At 34.8% G+C, this 20270-nt stretch overlaps 1 protein-coding gene across 3 annotated transcripts in view; it reads right to left on the bottom strand.

Annotated features, from left to right (window-relative positions):
- Positions 1-6439: 6439 nt before the first annotated feature.
- NCAM2 (neural cell adhesion molecule 2) overlaps positions 6440-20270 on the bottom strand; it is a 311641-nt gene continuing 297810 nt past the window's right edge. For all 3 annotated transcript variants that reach the window (XM_069075045.1, XM_069075047.1, XM_069075048.1), the window contains one exon: positions 6440-14135. In XM_069075045.1, the coding sequence (XP_068931146.1) occupies positions 14027-14135 (109 nt within the window). In that variant the 3' untranslated portion in view covers positions 6440-14026. The remainder of the gene's footprint in view (positions 14136-20270) is intronic.

Here is a 20270-nt window from a genome sequence, read left to right as displayed (position 1 = left end):
TACCCCCCCCCCCCCCCCCCGAAAACATAGTAACTATTGCCCCAGGGAAATCCCTCAACAGTAAAGGCTTGGGAAAACTAGAGGAAAGGCATGGCTAGGGCCCTGCCTCAAAATGGGTAGAAAGCAGACTACAAAGACTCTGGAGTCCTACTATCCTCAGAGGGAGGAACCAAACTCAGGGGGAGACAATGTGGGCTCCACACCCACAGCTGAAACATCAACAGGGAACGGGTCCCAAGCACATAAAGCTCTCTTAGATGAACTCAAAAGGAACTTTGAAAACCAAAGAGAGAGATAGAAGACAAAATAAATAATTCTTTTAAAATCAAAATCACAGAATTAAAAAAACAGTATGATGAAGAAAACAGCTCCTTAAAAAGAAAAGTATATGATATGGAAAAGGAGCTCCAAAAACTAACCAAGGAAAATGATTTGCTAAAAACTAGAATCAACCAAATTGAAACAATAACTCTATGAGGAACCAAGAATTAGTCAAACAAAACAAGAATGAAAAATTAGAAAAAGAGGTAAAATATCTCAATGGAAAAATAACTGACCTGGAAAACAGATCCAGGAGAGATAATCTGAGAATCATAGGCCTACCAGAAAATCATGATGAAAAAATGAGCCTGGACAACATACTCCAAGAGCTCATTAAGGAAAACTGCCCTCAGATACTAGAACCTGAGGGTAAAATAGAAATTGAGAGAATCCACTGGACACCTCCTGAAAGAGATCTCAAACTGAAAAGTCCTTGAAATGTTGTGGCCAGACTCAAGAACTACCAGGTAAAAGAAAAAAAAATACTTCAAGTGGCCAGAAAGAAACAATTCAAATATCAAGGAACCACAGTGAGGATCGCACAGGATTTGGCAGCCTCTACACTGAAAGATCAGAGGCATTGGAATACAATTTTCTAGAAGGCAAAAGAGCTTGGGTTACAACCAAGGATCACCTACCCAGTGATACTGAGCATATTATTCAGGCAAAGAGATGGTCATTCAATGATATAACAGATTTCCAGACCCTTCTGATGAAAAAGCCAGAGCTCAATGGAAAATTCATCCTCCAATTATGAGATGCAAGAGAGACATAGAAAGGTAAACAAGGAAAACACACACACACACACACACACACACACACACACACACACACCCTGTTATTTAATAAGAGCAAACTGTTTATAGACAAGTAGAGGGTATGAGTATAAAATACACAAAATGATGATTAAAAAAATCTTATTAAGGGCTACAAAGGGACTGCAATGGAAAAAGAGGAATGAATGAAGTGGAAATGGGTAAGTTATGCCACACAAAGAGGCATAAAAACAATATAGCAGAGGAAAAGAAGGGAGGGAGATGAATATTATATGAGCTTTCCCTCACTGGTTCTGGTGCAAGGAGGGAATAACAACCAGTTAAGCATAGGACTCTATGGAGAAGAGATGCAAAAAGTATATTATAGGGAAAGAGGGGAGGGAGAGGAGCTTTGCATGAGATTTGTTCCTGTCACTCTTGGTGTGAAGAAGAAATAACATACTTCATTAAGTATAAAAATATCCTACAAGCAGTAGGAGGGTGAAAGGGCTACGAAAGTGGTGGGGAGGGGTTAGTAGGGAGGGAAGAAGTAAGGGGGAAGGGGAAGAATACTGAGGGAGGCAGTGGTCAAAAGGAAAACTATTAATGGGGGGGGAAATATGAACATTAACAGGGGCAGGAATAGGATGGAGGGAAAGAAACAGATAATAATCATACCTGTAAATGTGAATGAAATGAACTCTTCCATAAAACGGAGGTAGACAGCAGAATGGATTAAAAATCATAATCTTACAATATGCTGTTTACAAGAAACACATTTGAAATGGAGGGTTACACACAGGGTAAAGGTAAAAGGCTGGAGTAAAATATATCATGCCTCAGCTAAAGTAAAAAAAGCAGCGGTAGCAATCCTTATCTCAGATAAAGCAAAAGCAAAAATTGATCTAATTAAAAGAGATAAGGAAGGAAACTATATCCTGCTAAAAGGCACCATCGAGAATGAAGCAATATCATTACTTAACATATATGGACCAAGTGGTATAGCATCCAAATTCCTAGAGGAGAAGGTAAAGGAAGTAGAGGAAGAAATAGAGAGCAAAACTATACTAGTGAGAGACCTTAATCTCCTCCTCTCTGAACTTGATAAATCCAACCTCAAAATAAACAAGAAAGAAGTTAAGGAAGTGAACAGAATTTTAGAGATGATAGGTATGATAGATCGCTGGAGAAAACTGAATGGGGATAAAAAGGAATATACTTTCTTCTCAGCGGTTCATGGCACATACTCAAAAATCGACCACGTTCTAGGGTATAAAAATCTGCACAATTCTGTGCAGTAAGGCAGAAATATGAAATGCATCCTTCTCGGATCATGATGCAATAAATTATATGCAATAAAGGGCCATGGAAAGACAGACTAAAAATCAATTGGAAATTAAACAATTTAATCCTAAAGAATGAGTGTGTCAAACAAGAAATTATAGAAACAATCAGCAATTTCATTCAAGAGAATGATAATAATGAGACAACATACCAAAATTTGTGGGATGCATTAAAGACAGTTCTTAGGGGAAGTTTTATATCCCTGAGTGCATATGTGATTAAATTAGAGAAAAGGGAGGTCAATGAATTGGGCATGCATTGAAAAACCTAGAAAAAGAACAAATTCAAAATCCCCAATTAAATACTAAATTAGAAATATTGAAAACCAAACAAGAGATTAATAAGATTGAAATTAAGAAAACTATTGAATTAACAAATAAAACTAAGAGCTGGTTTTATGAAAAAATCAATAAAATTGATAGACCCTTAGTCAATATGATAAAAAAAAGAAAGAAGAAAACCAAATCATGAGTATCAAAAATGAAAAGGGTAAATCTACCTCCAATGAAGAAGAAATCAAAACAATAATTAGAGAATATTTTTCCTAATTGTATGCACATAAATTTGACAATCTTAGGGAAATGGACGAATATTTACAAAAATACAAGTTGCCCAGATTAACTGAAGAGAAATTAAATTACTTAAATAACCCCATCTCAGAAAAAGAAATTGAACAAGCCATCAATCAGCTCCCTAGGAAAAAATCTCCAGGGCCAGATGGATTTACTAGTGAATTCTATCAAATATTTAAAGAACAATTGATTCCAATACTCTACAAACTATTTGGGAAAATTAGTGAAGAAGGAGTTCTACCAAATTCTTTTTATGACACAAATATGGTACTGATACCTAAATCAGGAAGAGATAAAACAGAGAAAGAATATTATAGACCAATCTCCCTCATGAATATAGATGCAAAATTTTTAAATAAAATATTAGCAAAAAGACTACAGCAACTTATCTCAAGAATAATGCACTTTGATCAGGTAGGATTTATTCCAGGAATGCAAGGATGGTTTAATATTAGGAAAACCATCAGTATAATTGATGATATCAACAATAAAACTAGCAGAAACCACATGATTATCTCAATAGATGCAGAAAAGGCTTTTGACAAAATACAACATCCATTCCTATTAAAAACACTAGAAAGCATAGGAATAAATGGAGCCTTCCTTAAATAATAGGTGCATCTATTTAAAACCATCAGCAAATATTATATATAATGGGGATAATCTAGAAGCATTTCCCATAAGATCGGGGGTGAAACAAGGGTGTCCACTATCACCCCTCTTATTCAATCTAGTACTAGAAATGTTAGCAATAGCAATTAGAGAAGAAAAAGAAATCAAAGGAATCAAATTAGGCAAAGAAGAGACCAAGCTATCACTCTTTGCAGATGATATGATGATATACTTAGATCCTAGAGAATCAAGTAAAAAACTACTTGAGACAATAAATAAATTTGGCAAAGTTGCAGGATATAAAATAAACCCACATAAATCCTTGGCATTCCTATATATTTCCAATGAAATTCAACACCAAGAGATAGAAAGAGAAATCCCATTTAAAGTTACTATAGACATTATAAAATATTTGGGAATCTACTTGCCAAAAGAAACCCAGGACCTATATGATCACAGCTACAAAACACTTTTCAACACAAATAAAGTCAGATCTAACTAATTGGAAAAATATCAATTGCTAGTGGCTGGGTCGAGCTAATATAATAAAAATGACAATTTTACCTAAATTAATTTATATATTTAGTGCCATACCAATTAATTTACCAAAAACTACTTTATAGAGCTAGAAAAAATAGTAACAAAATTCATTTGGAAGAATAAACGGTTCAGAGTATCAAGGGAATTAATGAAAAGAAATGTGAGGGAAGGTGGACTAGCTATACCAGATTTCAATCTGTATTATAAAGCAGCAGTCATCAAAAGTACTTGGTACTGTCTTAGGAATCAGTGGAATAGATTAGGCACATGAGATTCAGCAGTCAATGACTATAGTAATCTATTGTTTGGTAAACCCAAAGACACCAGTTTTGGGGATAAGAACTCACTATTTGACAAAAACTGCTGCAAAGACTGGAATATAGTATGCCAGAAACTGGGCATAGACCATTATCTAACACCATATACCAAAATCAAGTCTAAATGGGTGCATGATCTAGGTATAAAGGTTGATACTGTAAGTAATGGCAGAAAACAAGGAATAGGTTACCTGTCAGATTTGTTGAGAGTGAAAGACTTTATGACTAAATAAGAATTAGAGAGCATTATAAAATGCAAAATGGATAATTTTCATTACATTAAATTGAAAAGCTTCTGTACAAATAAAGCCAATGTAACCAAGATTAAGAGGGAGGTGAGAAATTGAGAAAGAATTTTTACAACCTATGTCTCTGATAAAGGACTCATTTCTAAAATATACAGAGAATTGAGTCAAATCTATAAGAATACAAGTCATTCACCAATTGATAAATGGTCAAAGGATATGAACAGGCAGTTTTCAGAGAAAGAAATTAAAAATATCTCTAAGCACATGAAGAAATACTCTAAATCACTATTGATTAGAGACATACAAATCAAAACAACTCTGAGGTACCACATCTCACCAGTCAGATTGGCTAAGATGACAAGACAGGAAAATGACAAATGCTGGAGAGGATGTGGGTAAATTGGAACACTAATGCATTGCTGGTGGAGTTGTGAACTTATTCAACCTTTCTGGAGAGCAATCTGGAATTATGCCCAAATGGCTATAAATAATTTCATAGCCTTTGACCCAGCAATACCATTTCTAGGGTTATATCCCAAAGAGATCATAGAAGTGGGAGATATACCCATATGTACAAAAATATTTATAGTAGCTCTTTTTGTGTTAGCAAAGAATTGGAAATTAAGGGGTGCCCATCAATTGGAAAATGGCTGAACAAGTTGTGGTATATGCATATTATGGAATACTATTGTGGTATAAGAAATGAGAAGATGGACTTCATATTTACCTGGAGAAGCTTATATGAACTGATGCTGAGTGAGAAGAGTAGAACTAGGAGAAATCTGTACACAATTACAAACGCAACGTATGTGTGACGACCAACTTTGATAGACTGGACTTTTCTCAGCAATGCAGTGATAAAGTCAATCCAAAAGGACTCATGATGGAGAGAGATGTCTACATCCAAAGAAAGAACTAGATAGAACTGAGTTTGTATCCAGATTGAAGCAAACTACTTGATCTTTTTCCTTTTCTTGTTTGGTTTTATTTCCTCTTTACCATTTTTCATTCTATCTGATACAATCCATCTTTATAACCTGACTAATGTCTAATGTGAAAGTATTTATAGATCCTGTCCTTGATTGTATGCCGCCATGGGGGGGAGGGGAGGAAGGGGGACAGAATGTGAAACTCAAGGAATTATGGAATTGAATCTTGTAAACTAAAAGTAAACAAACAAATTAATAATAATAAAAAAGAAAATTGTTCCTTTGAAGAGAGAGGAGTTTATATATGTATATATATATATATATATTTTTTTTTTAAAGTCACATTTTATATGGGATAAACCCAGGTAAGTATGTTCTGAAGAAACAATTGTTTTTGTTATGTAAGCCCACAAAACTCCTTAATAATATGACATATATAGTCACTGAGGAGATAAACTCAAGTATGTGTTTAGCAGATATTTTTGGTTTCTTACTGAAGTTATTCTGCACTTTCTCCTCATTTTCTTCTACATATAACCTACATTACTCTTGAGAATCTGACATTGATACTTACACTGATTCACAAAATGTCAGAGGAAATTATTTTTCAAAACATGCCTTAGAAAAGATTAATGTTTTGGCTTTCAGATATAGTAGATGATAGATGTTTGGGTCATTTCCAACTTTAAAATTCTATGATTATTGATATAATGAAAGGCATTTGGGATTTTTCCAAATAATTGAAATAAAGCTACAAAGTCATAAATCTAGTCATTACAGAGATATTTTCCAAAATTAATATAAATGCAACACTTTATTAAAGTAAGAGAAACTTTACTATTAATTTACAAATGGTGAAGAATGACAAATAATTTTGATATACTGTAAGCCATACTTTCAATGTTTTTCATAAATACAAAACCTCAACATTCTCAGTATAATTTTTTACAGTTTAGTTTAAATATACATTTACAGCATTTCAGAGGGACATAGTATTTTAAAACAAAAAACTAACTGTGATATCTTACTTCTCAACACAGTATTTGAGTAGTATACACTCCAAGTATACATGTTAAGTAAATTCTATTGAAAGATGACATGTATTTAACATGTACTGTACACACAATGGAAAACACATACCAAGTGTTTCAAATGTCTTTATTTCTAATAGTTTACATGTTCATAGCAAGGTCTAAAGGCAAACTCTCCACCATGAACAACAAAATTCAAGGGTCAGGAACCAAAGATTTATGATGTTTTAAACACAGCGTCTTTTATGTTATGTGATACTCCCTACATTAACTTATCTATGATTATAACCTGGAATTCAATCCTGGTGCATTTGCACAAGACTGTTCTGATTGGTAGAGTGAACTATTACTCAACACTGTGTTGAGTAATGAGGGGATAGAGTTGGTTCAAAAATTTGGGAGATTTTCTTTTTGTATCCTGCTTCAAGAGAGGATACTTATGATTCCATATTTTAGGGGGAAAACCCCCAGATTTTAGAAGGTAGACATATTTGGAAGGTATCCATTTTCTTCCAAACATGTTCCTGATTCCAATGTTTTTGATTTCAAGCTTGCCTGCTTAAAGACCAAGGAGAAATTTTCTTCTCCTAAGCTTTTGAGCCAATTTTTGCCCTTCATGCAGGCTCACAGCATTGAATAATAATTATTCTATCCATGAAGGAGAAGAGTCTTATGCAGCAAGCTTGAACCTCAAGGTTACACAAAATAGAATCACTGGTTCCGTCTTATATTGTTAACTCTCCTGTTCTTCAGTCTGGGCTCAAAATCTAAGCTTTTTTCTTCCCTGGATTTAGTTCAGCATTTCTTCCTTTTTATTTTTCTTTGAAAATGATGTTCACATACACATCAGTTCAAATCTGTTTGCATATATTTAATTCTTAATTATGAACTTGTATCAGAGTTTGAAAGATTTTTAAAAATATAAACATTGATCATTCCTTAAATGACCATGTTTAAAATTTTTTAAATGTACATTATATAGCAGGAATATTGCAATTTCTCCAAACATTTTCAAAACAGAAGTTTCTAAATATTTTATTCAACTTGTTGGCCAAATGATATATTAAACAATGGATTATCTTAAGATAATTTTTTAAAAAATTGAATACTATAAGATGCACCAATATTTATATAAAATAAAAACCAAACATTAAATTTTTTTTCACTTTATATGAAGTCATGAACTTTTATTTTCAGGGGAAAATAACTTACTACATTAATGTTTCTGATATTGGTTTTTAATAATATGGAATATGCACTAGTAAATATCATATTATTACATGATCTAATTTGACCTGGGAATACTGCAATGACCCAGATATCTTAGTTTGGCTTGAAATATTTCCATTACATTAAACTGTTAGAATTGAAACTGTTCCTGCCACTATTTTAACCTTACCAAATATTAAATTTTAAATTGATGGTATATGCTCACAAAGTTTCCCCAAATATAATTTTCAATGAAGGAAACTAGCTTAGGCAGGAATTTTTAAAAAACACTTCAATATATATATATATATAAAACCTTTCATTTTAAAGGTAAAGTTAATGTTAGGATATTTCTGTTGAAAAATATCATTACCTCACCCAATATTTTGTTTTTATTGTATTTAAGAGGCCAGTTTAATGTGTAGAACAGTCTGTAAGAAGATTTTGAAATGAACACTTTAATATTTCCAAGTTAAAAAGCAAAATGCATTTTACAAAAAGCTAATGGTGTAAGATTTACCATTATTTTAGTCTGTAAAGTTAATGATAAAGACTCCAATTATTTGAAATGAAAAGATCAAATCTATTAATTATACAAGATGTATGACTTTTTAATTTAGGAGTTAGGATGGGGAAGTATACTGCCACAGCTTTATTCAAGCTCCCTGGGGTAGACCCTGCAGGTCCATTCTTATGCATTCTCCAATTGGATTAGTTTCCAATCCAATCTCCCTCACTCCTATCCCCATCAATAATACCAAGAGAAAGTTTATGGTCTCAAATTATATTTTAAATTGAAACAGGAAAGAAAGGACTAAATTAGATTATAACATACTTTTACCAACTTAAAAATTTTAAAGAACAATTTTTAGTCACAATGTTGAGGTTATTCCTCACAACTGGTAAAATTTAGTTTCAACAGAATCTGAAGGAAATTGGTACATGAATACACTTTAAAAAAACAACAAAAAAGATTAATTTCTCAGTGAAAAGTTCAAAAAGGGTGGTTATAAAATCTTTGTACAGCTTTAAACACTTTAGACATATACATGATAAAAGTATACTGTAAATGACACAAAAGACAAATTCTTATATTTTTATATATTATTATTGTTAATTTCTGTTTCTTTTCATAAATTCAATTCATGAAATTACTGTGCAGCAACTTAAAATTGTTTTGAAACGTGTCACAAATGATGGCAGAAATGGTGAAGGTAAAAAATCAGATTGTATTCCTTTAAACAGCAATATGTCAGCTTTTATGTAACATTTATAATGTGCTTCTATCATTTATATCAGTTACTAAAGTTTAAAGTTGTACTAGGACTTTATAATCATCCTGTATATTTCAAATGTTGTTTTATATTTCATATTAATGAAAGTTTATGTACATTGAAGACTAAAAATTAAATTTCCAGTGAAAATAAATTCATGCATCTCATCAAAGTGTCATATCTTTGGGCAAAAATCTATCAGTAAAAGTTGAAAATATTTTAAACAAGATTTGTGGGAAAATTGAAAGTGTTTTTCTTTAATAAAAGAATTTCATATCAAAGCACAAATACATATTAGTTCTTTTAGAAGAACAGAAAACACAGGCAAGACATAAGTTTTAAAATTCAGTGTATAGCACTTAAATAATTCATTTATTTATGAATAAAAGACACTTGCAAAATGAGTTTTTTTAATTAATTTTTTTCAACTAAGTTTCTTGAGGGCTGACACTATTTCATTTTTCCCCCTTTTTGGCCCCAGAACCTACCACAATGCCTTAAAGTCATTACAGGTATTTGTTAATGATTGTTGAATTAAAGATAATATTCAATTCAGAAAATAAATATAAAGCAGAATTTGCTATATAAATTTTTAATGTAGCTTCTTACTTTGTATTAAAGTTACAAGACTAAAGTTACTAAAGACTAAAAGGATTAACTTATCAACAGTAAGCATTAGGAGCAACAGAATAGTAATGTTTCTGATCTGTTTCATGATATATATCAAATATATGTGTTTGTATCATAGGATCCATAAAATTCCTTTGCAAATAACTTTAATAATATGATAAATTTATTCATGCTAGTGTAAAGGAAAATTGAGAGAGGCAACATGGAATAGTGGAGTGCTAGATTTGGAGTAAAAGAGAACTGGGTTCAAATTCTGCCCCATTTACTAGCTGTATGGCTCTGGGCACATCACTTAAACTCTCTGTGCCTCAGTTTCTTCAACTGTAAAATGAAGGGGTTAGACTTGATGGCTTCTAAGTACCCTTCCAAGACCTTGTCATTCTATAACTTACTCTTTCCTTTAATCTCTTATTGAATGTGATTGTCATTGCCCATTTTCATCTAAATTACCAAGAACTGCCAATATTTGAAATGAGATTCTGGTTTAAAAAATTATATAATTCAGATTATTTATCAGTTCTGTCAGTTATATTCAGTCAACTCTTCTGAAAATTTACACTAACAAAACATTATTCTCAGACAGTAAAAGTGATATTTATACAGCTATCTGTGTAACTTGTCTAAAATACGAAAAGACTATGTTTATCTTACAAATTACTAAGCCATCTTTTATTAGGAAACTTTTCTATGGTAGTGTAAAAAATCAATCAGGGTTTTGTTTTGATCTTAAATGGCACTGATTCTAAGGACAAGAGGTATGAGCCACTTAGGAAAAAAACAGATTATACCCAGAAATGCCTGTGTTTAGCCCCAGATACTATTCATCTCAGATTGTCATCTCTTATAGTGGCAAGAAGCTGAACTATGGATAAAGAAGAAAAAAATTCCATTGACTGATCTTTCATGTATAGCCCAAGGAAATGAGAAAAACATCATTCTCATTAATACAATATACAAATCTCTCTCTGTCTCTGTTTCTCAGAGTACAGCATAAGTATAGTATAAAAATGGGTTAGAGAACTGACTAGCATTCTGGGAGTTGTGTTTCAGAAGGACAAACATTTCCTCTCAGCCCTGGGAGTCATTTTGATTATAACAATTTTAGAGCTGGAAGGTCTACTTTGAATTACATTTGGCAATTTTGAAAAAGACAGACAGCCTGAGAGGAAGTACTCCATGAGCTGAGCAGCATTTAGAGGGCCAAGATGGCATTCTCAGCTCCACAAAATACTTAATAAACTGAGGTGGGAAGAAGCTTCCCTCCTTCAGGGCTCCTTCAGGCATTTTGCAGTAAATTGTAATTGATTCTTCAAAGGTTGTGTGAAGTTCCAAAAGGTCTACTTTTCTCCTATCTTCCCCTTCCCGTGCCTGTTCAATACCAGATATTGTTTTATATTCTCCTTTTTTCTTTTAAGTGTTTCCTGTATCTTGATTTTGCTTCATAAATAAAGAAACCTGGGTTTGGTCATGAAAATCTGTACTGTATACTTAGTCCATGTTGAGAAAAGAATGGAGGTAGCTAGGGATTACTGAAAATACAAAAAAAAAAAAATTATGGCAGACAGCCAAACCTCTATCTAAATTTGACTAACTCTAATAGGCTCTGGGCTATTAAGATTGCATTAATACATTTTCATTTGATATCAACTCCATAAAATAGCATAGAAAGGGACCACCTGGACTTGAATGCAATTATATTTACTCTTAGCTAAAAACAAGCTAATTATTATAATAGAGTATGACTGATTAAATCTCCAGAGAAGAAAGGACCAGGAGAGAGAGAACTGAAAAAATGATGACACCATAAACTACCTCCCTCCCACCACTATCCCTTAGAGGGAAGACAGACAAGGTTTAGGAAGGATTCAGCTTTGCCCCTTTTCAGAAGAGAAAGGGGGCAAAAAGGCTTGAGCACCAGCCACCCAACTCTCTCCAGCTCACATAAACTCACAGGTGTTACAATGATAAGTATGCTATCTAGACATTTCAGCTTTTCTAATTCCTTCACTGTCATTAATTTGCCAATTTAGAGCCTAATCCAGGAAAAGTTAATCTCCAAAAATACAAACTATCTCAATTACTTTGACTGTCATTATAATAAATTAATTGAGAAAGTTGTTAGTCAACTGGTTACACAGTCAAGTCTGTAAGGATGGTTTAACTGATTTGTGATATAGATATAATCTATAGCAGTTTTATGGTAATTACAACATTCTTCCTTGAGAAAATTTCATAGTAAATATGGAGTGATTTTCTATCGCTCCAATTTCCAGTTTGGAGCTATGGTTAATCAGCATCTTCTTGCCTTAAAAATTGAGTTCTGACTTACCAATATCCAAAATGGCAGTGGAATGGTTAAAGAAAAATAGTGGTTTTTGCTTGATTTGATATTTTAGGCAATTAATTTGAAACGGAAACTGGAGCTTCTAGGTGGCATAATACTTTTATTTATACATTAATTTAAGAGAACAAAGTTCCATAGCAGTCATTTTTGACAGGTGTTAAAATTCACCCAGTGCTCTTTCCAGATCATTTCTCTAAGCAGTCAAAGATGAGGAAGATGTCTTCTACCACTTCAAAATTAGAGTTACAAAACATCACTTGAAATGCTGAAGAGAATTTTGATACTTTGGGAGTAGGAATATTTTAAAACTTGCTCCCAATGGATATAGTTATATACATATACATGTAGTCATGTGTGTATGTGTATAAACACAAACACATATATAGCATATATATACATGTATCTTTTTATGGGTGTATTTCTATTTAGAGCTATACATAGTTAATTTGCCTTGTATAAAGGCAAAATTTAATAATCAGACTTTTTTATCCTTAGGGAGCTTTGCATAGTTTGTAATTTATTCTGGACTAGGGTCTAAAATAATACTATTTCAAACAAGTGACATTAGCATATCTATATTGAATATATAAGGACTTTCAAGAGAAAAAAATAGCTGATCAGGAGATTATATCTCTAAGATACTATATTTAGAATGAATAAAATTAATATTCATAGTAAAAATATGCTTACCAGAAAGATATTTCAACTTATACTACATATTAATCAACCAATCAACAGGCATTTGCTAAGTGTCTACTCTGTGTTGGCACTGTGTTAATGAAGATACAAATATGAAGAATGAAACATAAAATAAAATATCTACTCATTAAAGATTTTTTTTGATTTTAGTCAAATTGTATTTCTTTTTACTTCAAATCATTCATTAACAGACTTTTAAAGTTGGTAAAATACAGTCTTAAAATATGCATGACAAAGATTAAGAATACATCTGTAAAAAATACCAGCAGTGTCATTTGACATATTTGAAAAACATGGCTCCTTGATCTGATAAAAACACTAAAAAGAAAATAAAATGAAAATAACCTAAATATATATATATATATGTGTTAAGGTAAGGTAACAAATTGAATGTTTCCACTTAAGCTTATTTGAAGCCCAAACCATATATCTGTTTTCATTTTGGTTCCTAGGGTTTCAGTTTAAACATTATCTCTTCATAATGGAAACAACTATCTTTAAATAGCAGAAAACATGAGGGAATTTCTAAGTCACACTTTTGAATATGGTAACAATATCTTTCATCAAAATATAATCATTTTGATTTGTATCCCATGCTGATTAGTTTTTCGCTGTGTTAGAGATCAATCATGGATCTGCACTGTAGTTACATAGAAATCTCAGTCTTGTCAGTTATTACTATCAATAATTAGAGTGTCTCTCTAGGCCACAGGTATGTTGAATTTCTCATTATAATCAATTGATATTTAGTAAGACTCTTAATTTTTCCTTTAAAGGTGACTATATATATATATTTATTTAAAAGATAAGATTCAAGAAAACACAATGTTTTTTTTCTTACTAGTTTAACTTGAAGTTATGATTTTCTCCTATTTAGAAGATAGACTCTGCCTAGAATTGTATTTTAATGATGTATTTCCTTATAAATTTCAACTTTGTAATAAATTGCACTACTTCATCAGATTGATCAAAATGGTATCTTAGAATTGTTGTCAGCCAGGAATACGAGTGGAGGCAAAATAAACAAAAATATAAAGGTACTGTGGACCAGAGTAGTTTGATCATCCCTATAGGATATTGATAGAAAAAGTTGCCCAAGAAATTAAGGTAAGCTGTATAGTTTTGGTTACAGGGTCACTTCAGTTTGAATTTGTTGTTGTTGATGTTGTTGTTGTTATTTTTGCTGTGGTAGTCTTTCCTGTTAGGCTTTGCTATCTTCTTTTGACTGAGTTATATCAATGGAAATTTTTGCTTCTATAATTTCTGGGTTTAAAACATCTTTTTCATTTTCTTCTTTTAATGGCAGTTTTCTGGATAGGAATAAGAAAAGAAACAGTTCTTTAAAAAGTAATTGAATCAGTATGTCCTCATTTCATAAATTGCTTGGATCTGCCAAAGGAATGCTACAATTCTTTAGGACGGCACATCATGATGATGATTGATGGCCACTGACTCTATGAAAAACACAAGGATATTTTACATAAATGTAGATTAGAATAGTTCAAACTATCTTCATCTGTCTGTAGCATTACATTTTAGTAAGAAATAGCATCAAATCTGACAAAACAATTGTAAACTGACATTAAACATTGATCATCTATAAGCACTTATTGTGTCTACTACATCAGTCAGTCAATAAATATTTATTAAGAATCTATTATGTAAAGGTTCCAGGTTCTGTGCTAAGTTCTGGAAATATCAAAATACAATCTCTTTTCTTGAGAAACTCACAGTCTAATGGAGGAGACAACATGTAAATAATTAAGTACAAACAAAATATGTACAAGATATATTGAAGATAATCAACAAACAGAAGGCACTTAACAATAAGGAGAACTGGGAAAGGCTTCTTGTAAAAGATTAGATTTTGATTGGAACTTGAAGGAAGCTAAGGAAGCCAGAAGGTAGAGATCCTGGCTAACTATTATCCAATATCTCTTTTGCTTTTTGAGGTTAAACTCCTGCAGGTCATCTATGATAGAAGTATCCATGACCTCTGCTCTAACTCTCTTCTTAATCCATTATAATCTGACTTCTGACTTCATCATTCTGCCAAAACTGCCCTCTCCAAAGTTGCCAATGATATCTTAATTGCCAAATCCAATGGTCTCTTCTCAATCCTCATTTTCTTGACTTCTCTGCAGCCTTTGATACTATTGATCACTATCTCCTCCTCTCTAGGTTTTTTGAACACCACTCCTGGTTTTCTCATGTATTGGGCTGCTCCTTTTCTTTTCTTTTTTTTTTTTTTTTGCCTTTTGGAGGGCAATTGGGGTTAAGTAACTTGACCAAGGTTACATGGCTAGTTTTTTTGTGTGGGTGTTAAGTGCCTAAGACTGGAACCGAACTCAGGTCCTCCTGACTCCGGGGCCAGCGCTTTACTCACTGCACCACCTAGCTGCCCCAAGGGCTGCTCCTTTTCAGTCTCCTTTGTTGGATCCTCATCTAGATCACACCCCAATAACCACTGGTGTCACATATGACTCTATCTTGGGCCCCCTTCTTTTCTCTCTTTACTATTTCATCAGTTCTTATGGATTGAATTATCATTTCTCTGCTGATGATTTTTAAATCTAATTATCCTATGCCAATCTCTTTGCTGATCTCCATTTTTGCATCTCCAACTGTTTTTCTGATACCTTGAATTGGATGTCAGTAGTAAACTTGTACACTGTCTTACCTCCAAATACTCTGTAGTCATTTCACTGGCTGTCCCCTGTGCCTGGAATGCTCTCCCTTTTCAACTTAGTAAGCATTTATTAAGTGCCTACTGTGTTCTAGGCACTGTGCTAAGCATTGGAGATACAAAAAGAGGCAAAAGACAGTCCCTGCCCTAAAGGAGCTCACAGTCTAACAGGGGAGACAGCAAGCAGACAAACAAGTTACATATAGGATAAATAGGAAATGGTTAACAGAGAAAAAGCAGTAGAATTGAGAGGTTGGGAAGGGCTTCCTGTAGAAAGCGGATTTTAGATTGGATTTGAAGGGAGCTGGGGAAGCCAGGAGGCAGAGATGAGGAGGGAGAGCATTCCAGGCACGTTGGAACAGTCAGAGAAAATGACCAGAGTTGAGAGATGGCATGTCTTAGCTGTGGAACAAGGAAACCACTATCACTAGACTGAAAAGTACATAGTGCAAGAAGTGCAAAAGTTTAAGAAGACCGAAAGTTGGGGGTGGGTGGTGGTAAGAGAAGGCTGTGAAGTGCGTTGAATGCCAAACAAAGGATTTGTATTTGATCCTGGAAGAGATAAGGAGTCACTGAAATTTATTGAAGAGGGGAGTGGCATATTGGACCTGTACTTCAGAAAAATCACTTTGGTGATTAAATGGAAGATGTACTGGAGTGGAAAGAGATCAGGAGCAGGCAGACTAATGAGCAGGATATTGCAATACTATAAGCATGAGGGGCAGAGTCAAGATGACAGAGTAGAAACGGGATCTCCTCAAAGGCTCCGGCTTCCACCTCCTCCAATTCATGTAAAAAATGACTCTAAACAAACTTTGGAGTTACAGAACCTACAAAATGACAGAGAGAAGCTAACCTCCCTCTGAAGACAGTCCGGCAGGGCAGACCAGCATAGCACTCTGGGAGCCGAGCCCCAGTGGGCCAGAGGTTTCAGCCTCAGGGTGGCCAAAACCAGCCACTGGCTGGAGGGACTTCAGATCACCAGAGCTGTGGCGGTTTCCAGAATTATCAACCCACAGATGCTAAGGACAAAGTGAGAGATCAGTGCAGTGTGGACTTTGGGATCTGGGAGTTCAGTCCGATCTTTGCCCCCTAGAGGGAGAAATGGCTGAGGTGCAGCAGCCAGTGTAGCCGCCACCACGTGGCAGCTTCAGCTCCTGGCCTGCAGGGGGACCAAATGACCAGTCTGAGGGGTAAGTGCTCTTGCTTTAACCTGCTTGGATCTGGATTGCTGTTGAGGGTGTAAATCCTGGGATTTGTGACCAGTTTGTCAGTGTGTGGAGGATTCAGAGAGGCACCCAACTAATAGCTTCAGCAGCTGAGAGAACCCCAGCAATTTGGGACAAAGCTCCCCATCTGGTAGCAGAGTCCTACTGTGGCAAAAGCCCAAAAGTCAAGTAATTGAGTGGCAACATGAGCAAGCAAAGGAAGCAAACCAAGCACAGGAATCCGAGTTTACACACCTATCTTGGGGACAAAAAGAATCAAAGAATGGAACAGGAGGAAGACAGTGAAGTCAGAACTCCTGCACCAAAAGCTTCAAAGGAAAATATAAGCTGGTTACAGGCCATAGAGGAGCTTAAAAAGGATTTTGAAAACCAAATAAGAGAAGTGGAGGAAAAATTGGGAAGCAAAATGAGAATGATGCAACAAAACTATGAAATGAGAGTCAACAGCCTGACTGAAGAAAATAACACCTTAAAAATAGACTAACTCAAATGGCAAAAGAGGCTCAAAAAGGCAATGAGGAGAAGAATGCCTTAAAAAGCTGAATTTGCCCGATGGAAAAAGAATCTCAAAAGCTCACTGAGGAGAATCATTCCTTCAGAATTAGATTGGAGCAAATGGAACCTAGTGACTTTATGAGAAATCAAGGTACTATTAGACAGATCTAAACAAATGAAAAATAGAAGACAATGTGAAATATCTCATTGGAAAAACCACTGACGTGGAAAATAGATCCAGGAGAGATAATTTAAAAATTATTGGACTACCTGAAAGCCATGATCAAAAAAAGAACCTAGAAATCATCCTTCAAGAAATTCTTTTTTTTTTTTTGGAGGGCAATTGGGATTAAGTGACTTGCCCAAGGTCACATGGCTAGTTTGTGTGTTAAGTGTCTGAGGCCAGATTTGAATTCAGGTCCTCCTGACTCCAGGGCCGGTGCTCTATTCACTGTGCCACCTAGCCACCCCAAGAAATTCTCAAGGAAAATTGTTGTGATGTTTTAGAACCAGAGGGCAAAATAGAGGTTGAAAGAATCCACTGATCACCTTCTGAAAAGATCCCAAAAAGAAAACTCCTAGGAATATTATAGCCAGGTTATGGAATTCCCAGATCAAGGAGAAAATATTACAAGCAGCCAGGAAAAAACAATTTGAATATTGTGGAAACGCAATCAGGATAACACAGGATCTGGCAGTTTCTATACTGAGGGATCAAAGGGCTTGGAATATGATATTCTGTTGGGCAAAGGAGCTGGGATTAAAACCAAGAATCCGGGGCAGCTAGGTGGCAAAGTGAATAGAGCATGGGCCCTGGAGTCAGGAAGACCTGAGTTCAAATCTGGCCTCAGACACTTAACACAAAAACTAGCTGTGTGACCTTGGGCAAGTCACTTAACCCCAATTGCCCCCCCAAAAGCAAAAAAATTAAAAAAAAAACCAAGAATCACCTATGCAGCAAAACTGAGTATCAAGTTTCTGGGGAAAATATGGTCATTCAATGGAACGGAGGACTTCAGGAATTCTTGATGAAAAAACCAGAGTTGAATAGAAAATTTGACATTCAGATACAAGAAGCAAGAGAAGCATAAGAAGGTAAACAGGGAAAAGAAATCATAAGGAACTTATCAAAGTTGAACTATTTGTATTCCTACATGGAAAAACGATAATTGTAACTTATGAAACTTTTCTCAGTATGCGAATAGTTGAAGGGAATAGAAATGTATATATATACATATGTATACATACATATATATGTCTATATAGAAGGGTATATGAGTGTATGAATATATATATATATATATATATGAGTGTGTGTATATATGTGTACAGGTATCCATAGACAGAGGGCACAGAACCAATTGAATAAGAAGGGATGATACTTAAAAGGTAAAATTAAGAGGTGAGAGAGAAATATAATGAGAGGAGATGGGGAGAGACAGAATGGGGTAAATTATCTCATATAGAAGAGGCAAGGGAAAAACTGTTACAATGGAGGGGAAGAGCAGGAAGGCAAAAGGGAATGAGTCAATCTTATTCTCATTGAATATGCTGCACCAGGGTCTGCACCAGGATAGTGGCAGTATTAGAGGAGAGAAGGGGGGGGGGGGCCATATGGAGTCTGTTGCCAAAGGAAAATTGCTAGACCCTAGCCCAGAATTGCGAAGGGGGGGGGGGTAAGAGATAGAGAGGGGCAGAGGATAACACCTAGGGGTCCAGCTTGGGGACTAGGTGGTACCCTTGACAGTAATAGAGAATTTAGGAGAGAGGCAGAGTTTAGGAGGAGAGATGATGAGTTCAGTTTTGGACATGAGCTTAAGGTGTATACAACTAATCTAAATTGAGTGACCAGGAAGCAGTTGGAGATGTGAGTTTAGAGGTCAGCAGAGAGGTTTGAGCTGGATAAGCAGTTATGAGAATCATAAACATAGTGATGATAACTGAATCTTTGGGAGTTGATGAAATCATCATGAGGGAGAAGGGACTAGGGTCTAGGATGGAACCCTGTAGGGCCTGCAGTTAGAAAAATGACAGTCAGGGTTTCAGATTCACTAGGATGGAGACAGTATAATCTGTTAGGAGTTTGTTAATCATTGATTAATGAGATTGGGTGAGTTAGTATCACTAATACTAAAAAGAAAGCTCAGTACCAGTTAGATGTTATTTTATTGGTCATAATAGTAACTATTAAGGACAAAGCTACTGTATGAACTTTGTATAATAAAGGCAAGCAGTTTAGGTGTGCTTAAAAGCAAGAAAAGAAAAAAAGGCCATTTACTGAGCTATGAGTGATTAAATAGTTGGGTGATTTTTAACAAATGAAAGTAGGGATACAACAATTATCAATACTGAAGCATTCAAACAAGTAAAAATTACCTCGAAGGATGTGGTCTGACTTGTATGGAAACTCATGGGAGAAGACAATCCAATTAGTTTAAAAGAGAAAAAGAAGTAATGATTCCATGTCTGATTACTAACTGGCCTGCACCTGCCTACACAACAGGAAGGTCTTCTGTATCTAGTAGCTGGTTTAAGCCAGTTTCTTTAGGTAAGACCTGCAAGATTCCCCTAAGAATAATCACTTTGGCAAACCTTCCTAATAATAATGTCTGTGTGATTGATAAAGGTGTTGGGTGTCTCTAGTTTCTGTATAAATGACTGCCCAGTAGGTCCCCCTCCCACTTGGATCTCATGAATCTTTTGTGAAACAGCAATCAGAGAAAAAAAAGAGACCCCTGAGTTTTGGGCTCTCAACTGAGTGGCATTCCATGCTAGACCTATGTCACCTTTGTTTTCTGGGGGGACTCAGGGACTAGGGAGCTGTATGCTTTTATGTTAGAAAGTAAAGTGCTTGAATTTCTTCTCAGTACTTCACTAGCAATCTCCTCACAAAAACTGAGACTGAGAGCTTAAATGTTCAGGGTCATACAGCCATTCATTTTGGTCTTCTTTGGGGTGGCTAGGTGACGCAGTGAATAGAGCACCAACCCTGGAGTCAGGAGGACCTGAGTTCAAATCCGGACTTGGATACTTAA

Source organism: Petaurus breviceps, unplaced genomic scaffold (genome assembly GCF_028583685.1).
Source record: "Petaurus breviceps papuanus isolate PSGF00001 unplaced genomic scaffold, PetGlider_PUasm1.0 90897, whole genome shotgun sequence".
Taxonomy (NCBI): Eukaryota; Metazoa; Chordata; class Mammalia; order Diprotodontia; family Petauridae; genus Petaurus; species Petaurus breviceps.
Note: the sequence above shows the minus strand (reverse complement) of the source record. Positions and strands in the feature narration are given on the sequence as shown.